Below are 14,121 nucleotides of genomic sequence, written 5' to 3'. Positions count from 1 at the left end.
GCTGATGAATCCTAAACAAGACACCCAGGCAGTGAGTATGTATTATACTAGGCTGAAGACCATATGGGAAGAACTTTCTAATTACAGGTCAACTTGCACATGTAACAATTGTACATGTGGAGGATTCAAGAAGCTCCAAGAACACCATCATATGAAGTATATCATTTCCTTCCTTATGGGACTTTAGGATTCTTACTCACAAGTTCGCAGAAACATTTTACTCACGGACCCTCTTCCTGAACTCAGCAAGGTTTTTCACCTAGTCACTCAAGAGGAAAATCAAAGGAGGACTACTTCTACTACTACTACAGATTCCAATCCATCTATGGCTTTTTCCCTCCAAGGTGATAAAGCTAACCCTCAAAGAAACGATTCTAACAACTCTAGACCATATCTGCCAAGAAATAATCATCTTTTTTGCATTCATTGAAATGTCCATGGACATACAATTGAAAAGTGCTATACGATTCATGGATATCCTCCTGGATACAAAACGCCTACTCAATCAAAAGATGCATCTGCCAACCAATTTCAGATTCAAGATGAGGCTAAAACGAACACCAATGACAGTTCTACCCTTCTACCTCAGCTGACTTCTACACAGTACCAGCAACTTTTGAATCTTTTGGCAGCTCAACAAACTGGTATGACCTCTACAAATCATTGCTCTTCCATTGGTATCATTCTTTCATACAACTCTACACTGCCTTTAGTTGATTCTTGGATAGTTGACTCAAGAGCTACTCACCACATTTGTTCAAATGTTAAACTACTTCAGTTCTTATGTCCTATCTCTACAACTAAATTAATTCTACCAAATAATGAAACATTATTGGGACATCAAAGTGGTTAAATTGCTATTTCAAAGACTTTAATTCTCATGGATGTCTTGTATGTTCCCTCCTTCAAATATAACATAATCTCTGTTAGTTCTCTTACTTCATTAGGCTCATTCTCTGTCATTTTCTCCACTGATTTTTTTCAAATACAGGACACCAACACTCAAAGGATGATTGGAAGCGGTAGATCTCACAATGGTCTTTACATTTTGGATCCCACTTCTACTTCAGCACGTATTTGCTCAGTTTCTGCAGAAACTTGGCACTCACGACTTGGACATCTCTCCAACAAATGCTTGAATATGCTTCAGTCTGATTTACATTGTAACACTTCATTTTTACATAAAACTTATCCATGTTACATTTTTCCTCTTGCAAAACATAAAAAATTACCTTTTTTCAAATAATAATAATTTTTCTTCTCATATTTTTGATCTTGTACATTGTGATATATGGGGTCCATATCATATAACATCTCATACCAATCATAAATATTTTCTTACCTTAGTTGATGACTGTTCTCGCTTTACTTGGCTTTATTTGCTCAAGCATAAATCTGATACTTTACAAATTATTCCTCAATTTCTATCTCTCGTTAAAACACAATTTAATTGTGCCCTTAAATTTTTTTGATCTGATAAGCCCCTGAATTGGCATTTAAAGATCTTTTTTCTCAAATGGGCATCCTGCATCAGTTCACGTGTGTTGAGACCCCTGAACAAATGCAATAGCTGAAAGAAAACATCAACATTTATTAAATGTTGCCTGTGCACTTTACTTTCAAGCTAATCTCCCTATCAATTTTCTGGACATATTGTGTATTAACAACAACTTACATTATAAATCGCATACCAACTCCAAATCTGAAAAACAAAACTCCATATGAATTATTATATAACAAGCCTTCTGATTATGCTCATTTCAAAACATTTGGCTGCTTGGTATTTGCTTCTACTTTGACTACACATAGAACAAAATTTGAGCCAAGAGCTCGTCCTTGTGTATTCATGGGATACCCCCAAGGGATCAAAGGTTATCGTCTGTATGACATCAATAACAACCAGTTTTTTGTTTCTAGGAATGTAGTCTTCCAAGAGCATATTTTTCCATTGATCTTTTTGCCACTATTGTTTTTCCTTGTTCTGTTATTACTAACACTCCTATTGTAGATTATTCAATTACACATCATAGTACTTCTATTTTTGATGACTCTGTATAGCCTCATACTCCTTCCCAAGCCACAGACCTGCCTTCAACTTCTTCTCCAGCATCAATTTCCACATCTGAACCAACTGAATTAACTTCCACTGAAACAACATAATTACCTTCCACTCAATTCGCCACATCTCAGTAAGATTTGCGATGGTCTAGCAGAATTTCTAGGCCTCCCACATACTTGCGTGATTTTGAGTCACTCAATTATACAAGATCATTCTTCTACCCCTCATAATATTCATAAATTTATTTCCTATTCTAAAATTTCTAATCCTCATAAAACTTTTATAAATGCAGTAGTTGCCACTCAAGAACCTCACACATACAAGCATGCTATTTTGCATGAAGTTTGGGTTTAAGCCATAAAGTCTGAGCTCAAAGCTTTAGAGGACAACCACACTTGGTCCATTACCCCTGTCGTCCCATAAGAAAGCCATTGGTTGTCATTGGATATACAAGATCAAATACAAAAGTGATGGCTCCATTGAACGATATAAAGCTCGCCTCGTTGCTTAAGGATTTTCTCAGCAAGAAGGATTGGATTTATTTGACACCTTTTCTCTAGTTGCAAAGATGGTCACATTAAAACTCCTTCTTGCTGTCTCAACCATCAACAAGTGGCACATTCTACAAATCAACATCAACAATGCTTTTCTTAACGGTGATTTAAATGAAGAGGTATATATGAATTTACCAAAAGGACTTACTCTATCTACCTCGACTTGTGCAGATACATCTATGGTTTGCAAACTGCATAAATCAATTTACGGGCTTCGACAATCTTCAAGAAAAAGCTTTCTGAGGCTCTCATCAATGAAGGCTTCACTTAATCACAAGCTAACTACACCTTATTCACAAGGGGCTCGGATTCCACCTCCATTGCTTTGCTCGTATATGTCGATGACATTGTCATCACTGAACCAAACATTACTGCACTACACAAGTTACAAGACACTTTACACAAACAATTCAAGCTCAAGGCTCTCGGACCTCTGAAATATTTCCTTGGTTTTGAAATTGCTCGAGCTAAAGAATGGCTCTACCTTTCTCAATGATAGTACATTATTCAACTATTATAAGACATTGGTTACATTGGTAGCAAACCAACAAAAACTCCAATGGATCCTAGACTAAAACTGACTGATCATGAAGGAGAGCCACTTCAAAATCCATCAGAGTACAGAAAACTCATTGGCCGTTTACTCTACTTGACACTTTCTCGACCTAACATCACCTATTCCGTTCATTGTCTAAGTCAATTCATGTCCTCCCCACGGACACCTCGTATGCAGGCAGTACATCATTTACTTCGATACCTCAAGGGTCAACCTGGTCAAGGTTTACTATACTCTACCAACTCAACACTCAAATTACAAGCTTTCTCAAACTCTGATTGGGCCTCATTTCCCGCAACAAGGCGTTCAACAACAGGATTTTGTGTTTTATTCTTTTTGTCTTGTTAGTTAGGAGACTTGGTCATTGCTGACAAAATCTGTTAGTTAGGATTATATTAGTTTTTGTTTTAGGTAATTAGTTATTATTACTTTTGGTGAATATTCCTTTATATAACTTGTATTATGACATTTTGGTAAATTCATTCAATTCAGTAAAACAAACTTTTCTTCCTCAATAGTTTTCATGTTAATATTACACCAACATCAACTTCTCTATATATTTTTTTTATCTTATTTAAATATTAGAGCAGTTCTCTGATACTCTCCCTGACAGAGGTGTACCCTTCATGTTTTTGGCATCTGAATAGTTATAATTCTATTTTTCAATACTATGTACATTATAGTTATAGCAGACATCTTATCAATTTTTTTTTTTTTTTAATTCTAAATAATTTGCAGCGTCAAAATCAGAATTAAAACGTTCTGTGTACATATGCATATAAAAAAGAGACACGAATGCAACATAATATTTTAAAGAGTAAATGGCGGCAAAATTACTCAATGTTTTCAAAATATTGCACTTTTATACCCAATCTTTTTTTTGTGGTAAATATACTCAATGTCTTCAAAATGTTTCACTTTTATATCCAATTTTTTTTTGCGGTAAATATACCTAATGTTTTTAAAATGTTGCACTTTTATACCTATTTTTTAAAATTATTTTGAGAAATAATAAGAAAGTGAAGGAAAAATATAGGATTTTAGTTATTTTTAAAATTTAAAATTATTTTCACTTTCTAAATAAATAAATAAATAAGATTAGTAAAATTAATCAAAATAATTAAAACATATATTTTCTTTTATTTTTATAAAAAAACTTATATTTTAAATTGATGAAAATATATAAGTTTTAATTATTTTAAATCATTTTTATTAATTTTAATAAAACATTTATTAATGTTTAATTTAAAATAGTTATTTTGAGAAAGAATGAGAAAGAGAAATAGTTTAAAATTTAAAAAATAATTAAAATTCTATATTTTTCATTCATTTTCTTATTATTTATCAAAATAATAAAAAATATGTATAAAAATGCAACATTTTAAAAACATTGAGTATATTTATTGTAAAAAAAAGTTTGGGTATAAAAGTGCAACATTTTGAAGACGTTGAGCATATTTACTACAAAAAAAAAAGATTGGGTATAAAAGTGCAACATTTTGAAAACATAAGTATTTTAGCCGTCATTTACTCTATTTTAAATATGTTTTCGGCACCTTAATTTAATATTAAGTCTCATTTATTTGAATGTAATTTGAGTGTGCAAATTATTAGTGCTTCTATCGTCTCTCTAAAATAAAATAGTGGCATGATGCAAAATGGCCCTTAATGGTGTGTGAAAGTAAGTAAATGTCCATAATTTTAATTTTGTAGTAAAATAGTCTAACCACCTTTTTAATATTATATATTACCAAATATGCTCCTTAACAAATTACTATTTTATTATAAATATTTTAATATTATGGTATATGTATATTAGTTTTGTTTAATTAGTTTTTATTTTAAAATTAATCTTGAATTTTTTTCATTTTTTATGAGTTGTTAAATGATATACCATACCACAAAATACATATATTGAGTTGAAAAATAATACACCAACAAAACTTACAAAATTATTACTAAAAAATATATATATTATGCTAACAAAATTATATACTACCATTAAAATATATATATCATGATACAAAATTATATACTACCATTATGTATATATCATACCACAAAAAACATATACACTAGTTGGAAAATAATATGCCAACAATCCATAAAAAACTTAAAAAATCAATATAACTTTATAATAAAAACTAATTAAAAAAAATTCATATACATATATCATTATATTTAAAGTTAAATACTTTCCTAAATAAATAGAAAAATTATAAAAAATGAAAATTTAAAAACAATCATGGTAAAACAAACATTTTTCTACTATTTAAAAAGTGAAGACACTACCTGGGCACATGGTATTGTAGCAGTGCTCCAAAATAGTTGGTACAATGGTCATTAGCATCCACGTGGACAGTAATATTCTCATACTTGGTTTCCCGCTTAATAGCGCAGCAAAAGAAGTAGCCTATTCATCTTCTATTCCATATTTCCATCCCATCCCATCACTCCTCTTCCTCATCTCCTTGCTTTGTCTCTTCGCATTCTCAATTCTCCCTAAACAGGTTTCTCTCTACTCCTTCACTAATATCTTCTATATGCTTCACGTGTTTTATTTATTTACATATATATTATGATTGTATTTGTTCTCTTCGTTTTTCTTCCTATATGTTTCATAAAAATAGTTTTTTTTTTCCATCTTCCAACTTTTCTTGCTCTAGAGGCAACCTCAAATGCAAGGAAAAAAACAGTAGAACTTTCTTAGGAAAGGGTTGAAAGGGTTTAGCTTTCGTTGTGTTTTTTTTTCTCCTTTCTTTCTTTTTCTTTTCACACTTGCCTTTTGCTCAATTCCCCGTTTTAATAACAGTAATCATCTCCCATTATCTAAAGTTTTCCTTTTCAAAATGGAAAGTTAAAATCTTTTTACAAAAGGAGTAAACATTTGCACATGTGCATTGGAGTGAATGAAGATTACACGAGCTTTCTATTTTTTTGTTTGTTAAAAAAATTTCCCATCTTTAAAGGTTTTTATTTTATTTTAGTTTTAATCTCTATTTTTCCGAATTTTCTTTTACAAAAGGGAAATGCTAATATCCTTTTACAAAATCAGTAACCTTTCGCACATAAGTAATGGAGTGAATGAAGATTGGATGAGTTTTCCATTTGTTTGTTTGGTTGCTTAAAAAAATCCCATATTTAATGAAGATTAGATGGGATTTGTTGTTTGTTTGTTTGTAAACTTTTGCACATAAGCAATGGAGTGAGTGAAGATTAGTTTAGTTTTCTATCTTTGTCATGTATGTATAAAGCTCACATTTTAAATCAAGGTTTTCACCAAGTTTTTGTGATTGGTTGCTAAAAAATTCCCAAGCTTTTGTTTTCAAAAGTTAAATTTTTTTTAAGGTTAATACATTTTTAAACCTTAATTTTGACAAATTACTTTTTGGATCATATGTTTTCTAAAATAGTTCAAATAGACCCCTAAGCCCGATTTTGATCGGTTTTTTTTAACTAAAATCACAAATAATTCATCAAACTAACAACTCAGAACTATATTGTTATGTTTAATTTTTGTTCATTAGGGACCTATTTAAATTATTTTACAAAACACAGATCTAAAAAATAATTTATCAAAACAAAGGCTTCAAACATGTAATGTTTAAAAACACAGTTTCTATTATTACAAAAATGAGTAAATATTTGCACGTAAGAAATGGAATGAATGAATATTAGATGAGTTTTCTGTTTGTTTTAGTGCTCATTTATATATATATATATATGTATTTCATTCTTTGTTTTTGGGTGTTAGATATGTCGGATAATGGTGAAAGAGATAAAGCTATTGATCCTGAAATGAGGCAGAACGAGGTTGATTCTGAAAGTGAGGATAACAGTGATGATATATACTCTGATGAGGATGAATGTCATGAATTTGATGCCATGAAAGCGGTATCTTCTGTTGCCAACTTTGTATGCACTACAGAAGTTGATCCTCGTAGTGTCTCGAGTGATTCTTTTATAGGGTTCATGAAGTCGCTTAATCCTCAATTTCAGCTTGACTACACTAGCGTTGAGGCCAAGTGTGTGGCAAGTTTTCTGAAAGAGAAGGTGAAAATTATGGAAAAGTTGGGGAGTTTTGATGGGGAGATTAGTGTTTCTGTTGACGTAATGGGATGGAGGACAAGCTTTGTGCGCGTTTCATTACATTTCATTGATGAAAGTTGGAGTTTGAAGAATTGGGTAATCAAGTTCTGTTCTCTTGAGAAACCAAGTTATGTTTCGCCTTGGGAAGCCATTGTGGAGTCATTGGAAGATTGGGGCATAAAGAACAAGATATCCACAGTTACAATGAGCTCTTTTTATGATGCTGATACATTTGATTACATCAAAGAACATGGTCTAGAAAAGAAGAAACTCTCATTGAATGGTGACCTGTTCCGAGTTTATTGTTGTGGTGACTGTATTAGCTTAATGGTTCAGTATGCATTTAAAGAAGTGAAAGACATTATAGACAAGGTGCATAGCCTTTATAATCCAAAGAAGGAACCTTTGTGGTACCTCACAAGCTTTAATCTGAAAAATACTATTGAGTTATGGTCTATGGGGGAGTTCTCTTCTGAAAATGTAACGAGCAATTATGATGTACCAGCTGCTGAGGAATGGAATCGGATTGAGCAAGTATGCAACATTGTGGAAAGCATCTACAAAGTGGCGGATGGGATATTCCAAAAAGAACATGTCACTGCTAATCATTTTCTTTATCTTCTCAACGAGATCCGGGCAATTCTGGCTCCAATTTCCATAAAACCCGAGAGTTTTGAAGGAACTATAGCTAAGGGAATGTTGGAGCAACTTGACAAGTATTTTAAAGACATGTTCTTGGTCCTGGCAATAGCTGCAGTGCTGGACCCTCGGTTTAAAATGAAGTATGTAGAGTTTACTTGTTCACAAGTTTGGGCTAGTAGTAGTGGTAGTACTGATGATGGCATTTCAAAGACTAAGACTTTTTCAGACACCATTCGCAACTTGTTTGATGATTATGTGAGCAGGTACCCTAAGACTGCTAGTTCATCTTCTTCGAGTTTGATGCACAGATACCAGCAGTTCATCCAATCTCAGAAATGTGACATGAAATCAGAACTGGAGTGGTACTTGGAACAACCGGTTTTGCCTTGGAGTGATGATTTCCTTGTCTTGGATTGGTGGAAGACCTCAAGTATCCAATACCCTATACTTTCTAGGATGGCTCGTGATATTTTGGCCATACCAATGTCTCTTGCTACCTCATATGATGCATTTTACACTGAACCAAGGCCTGTGGAGGAATATTTAAGTAGGTTGAATTCAAAGATGGTGAATGCCTTGGTTTGTACTCGAAGCTGGTCCAAAAAGGATTCAACTTCGACGAGTACTTGACTGGCTGTTAGTACAATTCCTTTCTCTGCATGATCTCTTGTGGTTCTTTAATTGCTTTTGTATCCTAATTAGCAGTTTTGTTAGTTACTTTGTCTACTTCATTTCTGACAGGTGCTTTTGGTCTCCTCCTGCTTTTGATTCGCTCATGGTTAGGCTGCAATCCAGAAAGCTTGCTTTTGCTATAGTTTTTTTTGAGTAACTTGAGAACATTTTACCAAGCAACTCTTTAAATGTTGAAGTTGGAAAATAACTGGTTTTTGTGTTATTATTATGCTAAATTAAAGGAATTTGGGAATTATGATATGACCCAACATCACAGATTTGTGTTTTTATTGGTGCTATTGTCCCATATATATATATATATTGTACAATTTGATTATGATGCATAACCTGAAAGGCGCCTTTAACATGTTCATGTGGGACATTGTTATTTATTTATTTTTGCAGAAACATATAAAAAGAAAACAAAGTACTAAAACTAATAATGCTGCTATTATTATAGCTGTTGTTGTAATGAATTAATTACTATATAATCAAGGGTCTCGTTTCTCATACAACACGTATTGAGCAAAACAGAGAAAATGTACAATTATGGAGATTAATTACAGCAGTTGTGGCAATAATAAACTCTTAATTACTAACACACTTAACTAACTTAAGAGTTAGTTAATCCAGGGTATTACCATTAGTTACTCTTTCTAATAGGCATGGTAGAACTCTTGTGCGGTGGAGAACATGGTAGTGTTTCTACAGTTCATTATCTATTGGTGGCGGGTCATTTCCATAAGTTAATGGTGGCCACCTCGAAACAGAGGATAGCAGCCCCAGTCTCCCTTTTTCTATTCTCTTTCTCTGTCTGAATTGCGACAATCGCTCCAAGTTTGAAATATTAAAGATAAAAACCGTAGGTAGGAAGAGTTGACAATGTTAAAACAAACAAAACATCCACCAAACGCCACCGTTTCGAAAGCCACATATCACTTTACTCACCCTCTTGCCTCCATCTTCTACAAGCTCGAGTTGGAGCTCACTCTCTCTGGATCTTGTGCTCTGAAGATTTGATCTTTTTTCTAACTTTGATTCTTAGAATCTCAGTTCTTGCTAATGGGAGCATACTCTGAGGTAATATATGATGCATTTCAGATTTAAAGGGGAAAAAAAACATTTCTTTTATTGGTGTTATATCTTGCTAGTAGCTTATTTTCAAGATTCAGAAGTTCGGATGTTCATTACTTTTATTATTGATTTAGTTTTTTTTTTTTGAAGTAAGAAATAGGTTTAGCAATAATGGGTTCAGCTGATTTTTCTCAGTTTGATTCATATATATTATTTTTTTTCTTCTCAATTCTTGTTGTTAGACATTCCTTGTTAATTTTCTGGAGAATGTATTATTTACACATTCTAGCTCCAGTAAATTTCAATCTTTTCTACATGTACTCCACCTTCAAATGTGTTATTTTTTTCTTTCTTTTTTTTTTTATCAAAACAGATGGAGCAGGTTGAAGTTACTTGTGTTTTGCTATGAAAATTTGAGACCTTGATACTTCATTGTTTTGATTTTAACTGCAAAATTATGATGAAAACAGAAGAGCACATTCCAAGAACTATACCACATCTGTACACGAATTCATTACTTGTGAAGTTCACAGAATAACCATCAATATGGGGTACTCCATAAGAAGTTTACCAAAAATGAAGAAGTGGTCTGGAGGCTTGATGATTGTAGCTCTTGCTATGGTCTTGGTTTTCCGGTACAGTCTCATTGCAACTAAGCCACCAGCAAGTCCAGCACCGAATCATGATTCGGCTTATGGTTTCTTCAATAACCATCCACCAAATGATCCTTATGAGGAGACTGATCTACCAATCCTTCCTGAGATAAGAGTGAGACCGCCAACACCACCATTTAAGAGGCCCCATGTTGTCAATCTTGAAGGACTCAATGAGCTTTATGGTTTTCAAAATTTATCAGTAGGAGATTCAAGTCCATTGCTTGTGTGGGCTCACATGCGCTCTGTACTCGCCAGGTCTGATGCTTTGCCTGAAACTGCTCAAGGGATCAAAGAAGCATCTGTAGCATGGAAAGAATTAGTTTCTATAATAGAAGAGAAGGCCTCCCAGTTAAGCCACATGGACAAGTCTGAAGATAAAAATTGTCCTTTCTCTGTAGATGAACTTCAGAAAACAGCATTGGGTAATGAAATGGTTCTTGAGCTCCCTTGTGGCCTTGTTGAGGATTCTTCCATTTCATTGGTTGGAATTCCCGATGGGCCTAACCGGAGCTTTCATATACAACTTCTGGGTTCTCAACTTTCAGGGGAGCCCAAGGCTCCAATTATCTTGCATTATAATGTTTGCTTGCCTGGAGATAACATGACTGAGGAGCCATTTATAGTTCAAAACACATGGACTAAGGAGCTTGGATGGGGCAAAGAGGAAAGATGTCCATCTCACAAGTCAACTGACAGCTCAAACGGTATATATCTGACAATGTATCCCTATATAGCGTCCTATTTTCCATCGAGGCAGTTGGGCTAGGCAAACCAACTATTTCTAGTGAATTGACATTGTTGTCTTCTATAATAGCTTTTTACTTGAACTTTTGTATGAAAAGTTAATATGCAAGGTTAGTTGAGTTTCCAAGTCATACCAGTCACATGAGAAAGTTAATGAATGAGCAGTCTACTAGGAGTATTTTTAAATTAGTATTAGACTTATTGCTCCTTTCAATGGTATCAAGTTATTGTTTTCTTTTGTTTTTACCTACAGTTCGAAGTTCTTAGACCTGATAAACTTACATAGTTTTGTAAATTTGACAGTTGATGGACTTGTTCTTTGCAATAAACAAGTTTTCCGAAGATCGTCAGAACAAAATCAGAACGCGAGTCATCCTAGTAGTGGCATGCTGACCAATGTTTCTAGGGGAAGAGACCGTGAAACTGCCAGTTTTCCATTTGTAGAAGGGGTTCCCTTCACTTCCACATTATGGGCAGGCATGGAGGGATTCCACATGACTGTCAATGGAAGGCATGAAACATCATTTGCTTATAGGGAGGTAAGGTACGAGTGTTCTAATATCAATATGCTATCATTATTCTTGAGGAGTAAATTTTTTCTTTTAGCTAATTTCATTTTGGTAGATGAATACTCCCATCTTTCCTTCTTTTTAATTGTCTTTTTCCTACAAATGCAGAAACTAGAACCATGGTTGGTTAGTAAAGTCAAAGTGGCTGGTGATTTAAATCTCTTGTCTGCATTGGCCAAAGGCTTGCCTGTTTCTGAAGATCATGATGTAGTTATTGATGTTGAGCACCTCAAAGCTCCACCAATCCCAAAGAGAAGACTTGTAATGTTGATTGGGGTCTTTTCTACTGGAAATAACTTTGAGCGTCGAATGGCACTGAGGAGGTCTTGGATGCAATATGATGCCGTACGTTCTGGGGAAGTAGCTGTCCGATTTTTCATTGGCCTTGTAAGTGAATAAATGTATTTCTACTCTTTTTTTTTTTTAACAAAACATTTCATTCTCTATAATGTAATGGAAAAACCAAAAAGCTTTCTGACCCCTTGACTTTAGACTGTTGCTTGCTCACTTAAAGGTGTTGAATGATTGATCGTCTTATGTCTGCAGCACAAGAACAAACAAGTAAATTATGAGCTGTGGAGAGAAGCTCAAGCTTATGGAGATATCCAACTGATGCCATTTGTTGATTATTATAGTCTGATCAGTTTGAAAACGATTGCAATTTGCATCATGGGGGTATGTTGACACTTGAATATCAAAACCTGCCACAGCTTTCATGATGTGAACTTTTTTCCCTTTTATAGATTTTCTCCTTGGTATTTTGATTGTCTAGATAAACAAAAATACACCAGTTTTAAGAACCATCTTTTCATTGGAAATATGCAGGGAAAAATCCTCCCTGCTAAATATATTATGAAAACAGACGATGATGCTTTTATTAGGATTGATGAAGTTCTATCCAGCCTTAAGACAAAGGCATCTGATGGTTTATTGTATGGTCGTATATCCTTTGAATCATCACCCCAAAGGGACAGAGACAATAAGTGGTTCATTAGCGATGAGGTAAAGCACATCATACTATACTACTCTTTGATTGGATGACACTTGCTTCATTCGAAAATCGACATTGGCAATGAAAGAGTGCTGTATTGTGCAGGAATGGCCTCATGCTTTATACCCACCATGGGCGCATGGTCCAGGTTATGTTATCTCTAGAGACATTGCCAAGTTCATTGTTCGCGGGCACCATGAAAGAAACCTCCAGGTAAACTCTGATCATGTTAAATCAGATGATGATCCTTAAAAACAATGAAGCAAAAGAAAAACTAATCTGGGTTGTAAATCTTCTCTTATATACCTCTCTTCTTTTAATTATGGTTCTCAGCTATTCAAACTAGAAGATGTTGCCATGGGCATATGGATTGAACAATTCAGGAATAGTGGTAAAGAAATGCATTACATCAATGATGAAAGGTTTTTCAATGCTGGATGTGAGTCAAACTATATTCTTGCTCATTACCAAAGCCCAAGACTAGTCCTATGCCTTTGGGAAAAGCTGCAAAAAGAACAGAAGCCCATATGTTGTGACTAAAGTGTCATAATGATAATCTTTCTGGGGTTTCTTTGAATGGGATTTGAATTGTACAGGTATTCTTCAACTTGATTAGGTTGAACTTATCATGCTTCAACCTGTTTTTTCTTCATTCTTTACATTCATTCCACAAATTTGTGTAGATTTATCTCCTTTGTATTAATTGCAACTTGTCCTATACTCTTATCTTCAGAGTTGACCTTCCCTAGTGATTTGGTTTAAGCAAGGGAAATATCACATGTTATGCACGCTGATACCCTAAATTTTTTATATATGCCCCTTAACTATCTATCCCTAAAATATACCATTTTGTCATTATTGGACCCAATTGCCCCTCCCATTAACATCCTCTCTCTCTCTCTATAACTATCTCTCAAACTTTCTCCACCCTCTCTCATTCTCTTCCAAGATGACACCACCACAACCACTTCCTCGAGGCGGCAGAACACCACCGCTCCACGCCACCACCAATGAGAGAAGGGTGGAATGAGAGAAGGGTGGAAAGAAGGATGTTAATAGGAGGGGCAATTGAGTCCAATAATTACAAAATGATATATTTTGAGTATAGATAATTATGGGCATATATATAATAGTTAGAAGATATTAATAGGCATAATATATGTTGATGTGTACCAATAAAAATGCATCATCATATTCCTATAGATGAAAGCCAATACTATTGGCAATCCATTACATTATGATAATAAGAGAATAAATAGCAGTGAGACTTATTAGGTGGTAACTAGTGCAAGTGATTCTAAACCAGACACGTAGAGAAGCAAATCCACATATGGTTCTCATGGTTGATAATCATCCTCAGCTATCAGTTGATAAATAATAATATTAAACACAACCAAAACTAGTGTAGTGTGGACCCTATCTTGTTGTCTTTGGCACTTTACCCATTTCGTTATATCATTATTATTTCAGAAGCGTTTACTACTGACTCACTGACCGGTACCATTGCATTGCAAC

General features: G+C 34.1%; 2 protein-coding genes across 3 annotated transcripts; both read left to right on the top strand.

The window, feature by feature from the left end:
- Window positions 1–6,925: 6,925 nt before the first annotated feature.
- LOC133815610 (zinc finger BED domain-containing protein RICESLEEPER 2-like) lies at window positions 6,926–8,530 on the top strand. The gene has a single exon (XM_062248427.1). The coding sequence runs from the start codon at window positions 6,926–6,928 to the stop codon at window positions 8,528–8,530; it is 1,605 nt and encodes a 534-aa protein (XP_062104411.1).
- An 814-nt stretch (window positions 8,531–9,344) lies between these two features.
- On the top strand, window positions 9,345–13,338 carry LOC133819600 (hydroxyproline O-galactosyltransferase GALT3). Of its 2 annotated transcripts, none has more exons than XM_062252883.1 (8): window positions 9,345–9,652; window positions 10,117–11,006; window positions 11,350–11,585; window positions 11,724–12,002; window positions 12,162–12,290; window positions 12,441–12,617; window positions 12,712–12,819; window positions 12,940–13,338. In XM_062252883.1, the coding sequence occupies exons 2-8, from the start codon at window positions 10,193–10,195 to the stop codon at window positions 13,144–13,146; spliced, it is 1,950 nt and encodes a 649-aa protein (XP_062108867.1). In that variant the 5' UTR covers window positions 9,345–9,652; window positions 10,117–10,192; the 3' UTR covers window positions 13,147–13,338. The 2 variants fall into 2 exon arrangements, with proteins under 2 accessions (XP_062108867.1, XP_062108866.1); XM_062252882.1 differs by having other exon boundaries at window positions 10,020–11,006.
- The last annotated feature ends 783 nt before the right edge of the window (window positions 13,339–14,121 follow it).

The sequence above is a fragment of the Humulus lupulus genome, chromosome 2 (genome assembly GCF_963169125.1).
Source record: "Humulus lupulus chromosome 2, drHumLupu1.1, whole genome shotgun sequence".
Taxonomy (NCBI): Eukaryota; Viridiplantae; Streptophyta; class Magnoliopsida; order Rosales; family Cannabaceae; genus Humulus; species Humulus lupulus.
The sequence above is the reverse complement of the archived record's forward strand: the minus strand, read 5'-3'. Positions and strand labels throughout refer to the sequence as shown.

Coding starts and splice junctions, on each gene's coding strand:
- LOC133819600 (XM_062252883.1), top strand. CDS start 10,193: ATGGGGTACTCCATAAGAAGTTTACCAAAAATGAAGAAGTGGTCTGGA. Junction 11,007..11,349: donor GTCAACTGACAGCTCAAACG/GTATATATCTGA, acceptor TAAATTTGACAG/TTGATGGACTTGTTCTTTGC. Junction 11,586..11,723: donor CATCATTTGCTTATAGGGAG/GTAAGGTACGAG, acceptor CTACAAATGCAG/AAACTAGAACCATGGTTGGT.
- LOC133815610 (XM_062248427.1), top strand. CDS start 6,926: ATGTCGGATAATGGTGAAAGAGATAAAGCTATTGATCCTGAAATGAGG.